Here is an 8,552-nt window from a genome sequence, read left to right as displayed (position 1 = left end):
AAGGCATGCTGTTTCCTAGCCTTTTCCGTTTCCTAGTTGTACGCCTCTCCAATGTGGAGACATCATCCGTTTCCATTGCTGCATCTATTGCATGAGACTGCGGCTTATGTCCTTTGACAAATTCAACTCTGCTTAGAGTGCACCTGCCCAAATCCTAGAAACTAGCTTTTTAATGACAGCAGTTAGAGGCACATCAGAGATGGATGGAAACAGGAACACTGGAGACCCATATAGCTGGTTCTGCACCTTCTAGCTCTTTATCTTTGTGCATGAGCATTGTGCAATCCATGAAAGCTCAGTGACCAGATTAGTCTAATAAGCTTTACACTTATCATGAACTACTTAGTATTCTCTTTATAGCAACCTTCTTAGATATCCCCTTGAGAGTGTCATGCTAGATATCCAGGATGGATAGTCATCATCATGGGATACTAGGGAGGATGGATAATGCAAGTGGTGATATGTTCTAGCATGAGGCTCTCAAGGGGATATATCAGAAGGTGCTATTAAGAGAATACTAAGTAGTTCATGATAAGTGTAAAGCTTATTAGACTAATCTGCTCACTGAGCTTTCATAACAATAGCCCCTCTTTCTGGTCAAGACCACACAAAATAGCCAAGAACTCCAAATCATAGTGTTCTCCTCCTTATCTCTCTAGCCTTTTGAAAGAGATTCACTCACGTCAACAATCACACATAGACAAGGTGACCAGCAAGCTTCTGACATCTAGCAAGGACCAATTTTCAAAACTAAAAGTTTTACACAATAATGAGGCACACCAGACGACTCCACCTAATCAGGAACCAAGCTCCATATGACAAAGCAGGGAAAACCTCTGAGTAAGGTGATGAACCATCCCACATCAATATAAGTGAATGCTTATCCAGCCTGTAGAACAACGGGGACAGAGAGCACCATTCATATGCATTGTTATGCATGAAAGTCCTCATGTGCTTTACTCAACTTCATGTCAGGTTCTTCAAGTTTGATAAATGACAGATCTTAAACTTTTCATCCAAACCACCAGTTTGCTCAAAGCAACAGCCCCACACTTTAAAAAGGTGAACACGCATGATCCAACTTGCTTTCATCAATTCTCTCCATTATTCTGACATCAATATTTCAAGTCTAAGGGGACAATGGCTACTGCAGTTGCACTACCGTCACCAATAGTCCCAGCATAAACACTTTCCTTCCTCAAAAATATGTCATCTGTTTGCATCTCTAACAGCAGTTCTTTGCTGCTATCTTTGATAGATGTGCCCTAACCCAATGGCAGTCATTACAAAACCGGACAATTTTTTATGACATATATATCTATCCCCTTAGTGTATTAATTAAGGCACACGTGACAGCCAACTTCTCACTGTGCCTGCACAACACACCTTTCTTTGCATCATTGGAAATGTCCCGTGACATCTGATACAAACCTGGGACATACCTGCACAACTCCGGCTTCATCCATACTTGTTTTTCTACTCTCATTGCTTCCACCTTGTTCGCTTCTTTCTCCATAGCAGCATCTGCATAGATGTTATACATACAAACATAAGCCACCCCATCCTTTTCATCCAACCGCACTGCATGTTCAAAAGCATATCTTCCAAGCTCCACATTGCCCCACTTTCTACAAGCCCCCAACACAGTATGCCAAACCAAAATACCAGGATGGAACGGCATCTTCTTGATCATTGCTACAGCCTTATCTATATGGCCTGCACGGCCAAGGAGATCGACCATGCAATTGTAATGCTCAAGAGTTGGAATGACATCATAGTCATTGCAAATGACCTCAAAGTAAATCTGGCCCTTATCCAGTAGACCTGCATGACTGCATGCATTAAGAACACTAATCAATGTGATCAGATCAGGCTTTATACCTTCTCCTATCATTTTATCAAAGATATGGAAGACATTTTCACTCCTTCCAAGCTGGCCATATCCTGCAATCAGTGAATTCCATGAGACCACACTTCGAACTTGAAGCTTGTCAAACACTTCTTGTGCTTCTGCAAGCAAGCCACATTTTGCATACATATCAACCAAGATGTTGCCAACAAGAAGCTCTCTTTCCAACCCTTTTCTCGCAATCTCAGTATGTATTTCTTGACCCATGACTGTGGCTCCTATGCTGCCAAAAGCTTTCAAGCTGCAAACAATTGTGACAGCATTCAAAGATATGCCCTCAAGGTGCATCTGTTTGAAACAATACAATGCCTCCTCACCACGCCCATGGTCTGTGTATCCTGTAATCAATGCATTGCATGAGACCACATCTCGAACTGGAAGTGTGTCAAACACTTTCTGTGCTTCTAAAAGCAAGCCACCTTTAGCATACATATCGACCAAGGTGTTTCCAATGAGGGGCTCTCTTTCAAACCCTTTTCTAGAAATTTGGGCGTGTATTTCCTGTCCCTTGTCTGTGGCTCCAATGCTGCCACAGGCTTTCAAGCTGCAAACAAGTGTCACAGCACCCGGAGAGATGCTCTCCTGTTGCATCTGTTCGAAACAGTTGAGCGCTTCCTCAAAATGCCCATGTTCGGCATATCCTGCGATTAGTGCATTCCATGAGACCACGTCTTGAACAGGAAGCCTGTCAAACACTTCCTCTGCCTCTGCAAGTGAACCACATTTGGCATACATATCCACCAAGGTGTTGCCAATGAGGAGCTCTCTTTCCACCACTTTTCTCACGATCTCAGCATGTATTTCTTGGCCCTCAACTGTGGCTCTTATGCTGCCACAAGCTTTCAAGCTGCAAACAAACGTCACAACACCAGGAGAAATGCCCTCCTGTTGCATCTGTCTGAAACAACGGAGTGCCTCCCCACCGCACCCATGTTCCGCATATCCAGAAATTAAAGCATTCCACGAGACCAAATCTCGAGTTGGAAGATTGTCAAAAACTTCATGTGCTGTTGAAAGCAAACCACATTTAGCATACATATCCACCAAGGTGTTGCCAATGAGGAGCTCTCCCTCCAACCCTTTTCTAGCAATCTCAGCATGTACTGCTCTGCCCTTGTCTGTGGCTCCTACACTGCCACAAACTTTCAAGCTGCAAACAAGTACAAAAGCATTTGGAGAGATGCCACCATGTTGCATCTGTTCAACACAGCTGAGTGCTTCCTCACCATGCCCATGTTCTGTATAACCTGCAATTAGTGCAGTCCACAAGACCACGTCTTGAACTGGTAGCTTGTCAAAAACTTCCCGTGCTTCTGCAAGCAAGCCACATTTAGTGTACATATCAATCAAGGTGCTGCCAATGAAAAGCTCCCTTTCCAACCCTTTTTTGGCAATCTCAGCATGTATTTCTCCACCCTTATCTGTGGCTCCTATGCTGCCACAAGCTCTCAAGCTGCAAACAAGCGTGAAATCATTCAGAGAAATCCCTTCATGTTGCATCTGTTGGACACAGTAGAGTGCCTCCTCACCATGCCCATGTTCAGCATACCCTGAGATTAATGCATTCCCCGAGACCACTTCTCTAACTGGAAGCTGGTCAAACACATCCTGTGCATCTGCAAGCAAGCCACATTTAGCATACACATCGACCAAGGTGCTGCCAATGAGGAGAGCTGTCTCCAACCCTTTTCGGATAATCTCAGCATGTGTTCCTTGGACCTTGTCTGTGGCTCCTATGCTGCCACAAGCTTTCAAGCCGCAAAGAAATGTAACAGCATCCAGAGAGATGCCCTCAAGTTGCATCTGTTCAAAACAGTACAGTGCCTCCTTACCATGCCCATGTTCAGCATACCCTGTCATTAATGCATTCCACGAGACCACGTCTCGAATTGGAAGCTTGTCAAACACTTCCTGTGCTTCTCTAAGTAAGCCACATTTACCATACATATCAGCCAAGGTGCTGCCCACAAAAAGCTCTTTTTCCAACCCTTTTCTGGCAATCTCAGCATGTATTTCCCATCCCTTGTCTATCGCTCCTATGCTGCCACAAGCTTTCAATCCACAACCAAGAGCAACAGCATTGAGGGACATCCCCTCCTGTTGCATCTGTTCAAAATGGTAGAGTGCCTCCTTGCCACATCCATGTTCTGCATATCCTGTGATTATTGCATTCCACGAGACCATGTCTCGAACTGGAAGCTTGGCAAACACTTCACGTGCTGTTGCAAGTGAGCCACATTTAGCATACATATCCACCAAGGTGTTGCCGATGAGGATCTCTCTTTCCAACCCTTTCTTGGCAATCTCAGCATGTATTCCTTGGCCCTTGACTGTGGCTCCTATGCTGCCACAAGCTGTCAAGCTGCTGACAAGTGTGACAGCATTTGGCGAGATGCCCTCGTGTTGCATTGCTTGGAAACAGCCAAGTGCCTTCTCACCACACCCATGTTCAATATATCCTGCTATTAGTGCATTCCACGAGACCACCTCTCGTACCAGGAGTTTGTCAAACACTTCCTGTGCTTTTGCAAGCGAGCCACATTTGGCATACATATGGACCAAGGTGCTGCCAATGAGCTGCTCTCTTTCCAACCCTTTTGTCACAATTTGAGCATGTATTCCTTGCCCCTTGCCTATAGCTCCTATGCTGCCACAAGCTTTCAAGCTGCAAAGAAATGTGAGAGCATCTGGAGATATGCCCTCTTGTTGCATCTCCTCAAAACGGTAGAGTGCCTCCTCACCGAATCCATGTTCAGCATATCCTGCAACAAGTGCATTCCAAGAGACCACATCTCGAACTGGAAGCTTGTCAAACACTTCCTGTGCTGTTGCAAGCGAGCCACATTTAGTATACATATCAACCAAGGTGTTGCCAATGAGAAGCTCTCTTTCCAACCCTTTTCGGGCAATCTCAGCATGTACTTGTCTGCCCTTGTCTGTGGCTCCTCTGCTGCCACAAGCTTTTAAGCTGCAAACAAGTGTGAAAACATTCGGAGAGATGCCCCCATGCTGCATCTGTTCGAGACAGCCAAGCGCCTCCTCAACATTCCCATGTTCTGCATATCCTGAAATTAGTGCAGTCCATGAGACCACATCCTGAACTGGAAGCTTATAAAGCACTTCTTGTGCTGTTGCTAGCAAGCCACATTTAACATACATGTCGACCAAGGTGTTCCCAATGACGAGCTCTCTTTCCAACCCTTTTTTCCCAACCTCAGCATGTATTTCTTGGCCCTTGATTGTAGCTCCTAAGCTTCCACAAGTTTTCAGGCTGCAGACAAATGTGACAGCATTTAGAGGAATGTCCTCTCGTTGCATCTGTTCAAAACAATAGAGTGCCTCCTCACCACGACCATGTTCAGCATATCCTGCAATTAGTGCAGTCCACGAGACCACATCTCGAATTGGAAGTTTGTCAAAAACTTCCTGTGCTGTTGCAAGCAAGCCCCATTTAGCATACATATTAATTAAGGTGTTGCCGACGAGCAGCTCTTTTTCCAACCCTTTTCTGGCAATCTCAGCATGTACATCTTGGCCATTGTCAATGGCTCCTATGCTGCCACAGGCTTTCAAGCTGCAAACAAGTGTGAAAGCGTTTGGAGAGATTCCATCCCGTTGCATCTGTTCAACATAGTAGAGTGCTTCCTCCTCATACCCATGTTCCACGTATCCTGCAATGAGTGCAGTCCACGAGACTACATTTTGAACTGGGAGCTTGTCAAAGACTTCTTGTGCTTTTTTAAGGGAGCCACATTTGGCATACATATCAACCAAGGTGCTGCCAACGAAAATGTCTCTTTCCAGCAACCCCTTTCTAGCAATCTGAACATGTAGCTGACGGCCACTTTCCAAATCTTTCAGCATGGAACAAGCCTTTAGTAAGGCGACAAAAGCATACCCATTCACATGTAGAGAGTCATCCTCTTGCATTTTCTGGTACAGGGTGAGAGCATGTCGTGACTCCCCGCACCTAATATAACCTGTAATGAGTCCACTCCATGAACACTCATCAGGAAGCACCAGCCTGTCAAAAACCTGCTGGGCATGGCACATGCTTCCAACTTCCACCAGCATCGAAATGAGATCATTCCCAAGTGCTGTATGGGTTTCCAGTCCACCACTTTGGCGCATGTAGGCATCATGCAAGCGCAGCGCCTGGGTTAGGTTTCTCTCCTTTCTGCACCTGTTCAAGATGCATGCAAAGTCTTCAACCAAAGGTTGAGAAGGAGGCATCCCTTCTTTCAAAGGAGTGAGAGCCTCCTCTAGGCTAAGCATCCACCACAACCACTGCTCACCGAGGGCCTCCTATAGGCTAAGCATCTCCCAACAACCACCACTGCTCACCACTGCTTTTGTTTTGGTAGCAATTCACTGCTTCTTCTTCTTTTTGTTGTGCCTCCATCGCACAAGCTTGGATTGTACGAGCCGTCCATCATCGCACAAGCTTGGGTTGTACCAGCCGTCCATACATAACGACCTCTTGGTGAATCTATATTGACTATGCATCTGGGGCTCTTATGTTTTGTCGATAACAAGACGCAAAGAGCAGCCAAGGCTCACTCTCATCAACAGAGGACAGCCCAGAAAGCAGAATTGCCCTGCAAAGTTCGAGGAATCCCTGAAGCCCTCCGTCCATAAGCGTACACTCTTAAATCAACCAAGAAAAATCCACAATTCCCAGCATACAGAGTTTCACACACAATCCATATTTGTGTGTACGTGTATAATGAGTTACACGCAATTTAATATTTGTGTGTACATGTATAATCCTATACACTAACCACACTGTGGAGAGTTGGCCCTCTCCAAAAATTACTAGACCCAAGGAACTTGTAAACATACTACCATAGATTTGTGAGTTTGATTGTGTAATTGGAATCTCATAGTAGTTATATTCCAATGTAAAGTTTGATTTGTGTATTTGGATTCTCCTTGCAAGATCTTTAGTGAGTAACCACATTAGATCTTACACGTACACTCATAATATATGTGTGTATATCTATATATTAATATATATGTTTTATAGCCACACTTTCATTTGGGTGGAGAGTTGGCACGCTTTCATTTGGGTTTAGAGTTGGCACGCTTCCTCTCCAAAAATTACAAGACCTAGTGGCACCCACACACACATTGAGCTCCGATTTCTCCTTGTCTATCTTGTGTTGAAGTCTATATTTCTCTATGTTTTGCAGAACTACTTTTTCGAGTGTGGAGAGTTGTGAGGTGGAAAATCCCCTAACTGCAAGTGGAGACTCTCCTCTACATGGGGATGTCAGCTTCTTCCACGTGTGGGACACTTATGTCAAGTCTTTCATAGGGTTTGAGACACCTCCTTCCCATTTCAAGATGCCCGGTTCTAGGGTCATTGTCCCCTTTGCACATGCTCATCTACAACACAGGCTAGTCCATCAACATTGAAACTATGCATTACTTACAGTTAGCAATCGCTATAGAGCTCAAAGTAAGAAAGCAGAAGAAGACAGCTACAAACTCGGTCACCCCAAAAAAGTTCGTTGTTAACTACTTTATAGGTTAACATGGTTTCACCTGCCCGCCGACCTACCGTAGGCGCTTTACCATCTTACCTACACAAATGGGCACTTATCCTTTGTAAGACAGTGGGACATATAAAGTAGCCTTATCAAGTGCTTAATGTCAAATAGGGAAAGTCTCAAGACTTAGTGTACATATTTTATTAAGCCTAGTATGTGTTAAAAACTTGAGTACCTCAAGCAAGATGGCTGTGGTGTGAGCTTTGGTGATTGGGAGAATGCTAAGGTGGGTAAAGCCTAAGATTACTTATGATGATGAGTGTATTGTGTTAATGAAACTTTAGACTCAAGTTCAACTAGTTTACAAGATTGAGACTTGTACTCATAAAAAGACTTGAGATATTTGCTTGGTTGATTGCTTGAAAATGGCTTCTGTTATATGAGGTGAGTACAAATTGGCTTTGCTTGCTCATGTCGGATTATGCTAGGTGCTTTACTCTCACTCCCTACCAAGACTTGTGCTCCATGGCACCATATTTCCAACACCCCCCCTTAGAGCCATATTCGTAGGCTACTGAAAGGTGGTTAGATGTGAGGTGTTGCATCTGCAATACCCCCCTTGGGTGCTTGATTTGGTACTCTCAGGTGTTAATGTTTAGTTATAGCTCCTACACCTCTCCCTTAGTGCATTTGTATGCTACTTAAGCTGGATATGGATAAAAAGAATGAGATAAGATGGGTGTCTAATCATATGGTGACCCCTTTTATAACATGTAGGATGACAGATAGGCTTGGTTAGTGAGGTTTATTGATGTAGCTCTTAAAAGAGTTTGTCATTGTAGGAATCTCCTCTTTTCTTGATGTGAAGACTTCATGTAGTTGGCTTCTTGGTTCTTTAATCTGGACTCCTCTTCTTTGTGTCGTCCGAGCTTCTTGCAATGATCACACTTTGGCTTGTGCTTGAGTCTACAGTCACTTTCATGGTGTCCCATCCTTTCATAGCAGAATCATTTCTTGGTTGTTTTGTTGAAGAGTGCTTGTTCCACAATTGTGCTTCCTTGCTTTAGCTCCTTTTCTTCTTCGCGACGACGACGACGACGAAGAGAGGAGACATATCCTTCAAAGGTCAGTTCTGGAAAATCTTTAGTGTG

General features: G+C 44.3%; 1 protein-coding gene across 1 annotated transcript; it reads right to left on the bottom strand.

The window, feature by feature from the left end:
• Positions 1-722: 722 nt before the first annotated feature.
• Positions 723-6,632, bottom strand: LOC147612207 (pentatricopeptide repeat-containing protein At3g09040, mitochondrial-like). The gene has a single exon (XM_086784099.1). It carries the CDS (start codon positions 6,182-6,184, stop codon positions 1,319-1,321), a length of 4,866 nt encoding a protein of 1,621 aa, XP_086640225.1. The 5' UTR covers positions 6,185-6,632; the 3' UTR covers positions 723-1,318.
• Positions 6,633-8,552: the final 1,920 nt, after the last annotated feature.

The sequence above is a fragment of the Cibotium barometz genome, chromosome 46 (genome assembly GCF_041138505.1).
Source record: "Cibotium barometz isolate CiBa-2024 chromosome 46, ASM4113850v1, whole genome shotgun sequence".
Classification (NCBI taxonomy): Eukaryota; Viridiplantae; Streptophyta; class Polypodiopsida; order Cyatheales; family Cibotiaceae; genus Cibotium; species Cibotium barometz.
This window is presented reverse-complemented; position numbering and strand designations above follow the sequence as displayed.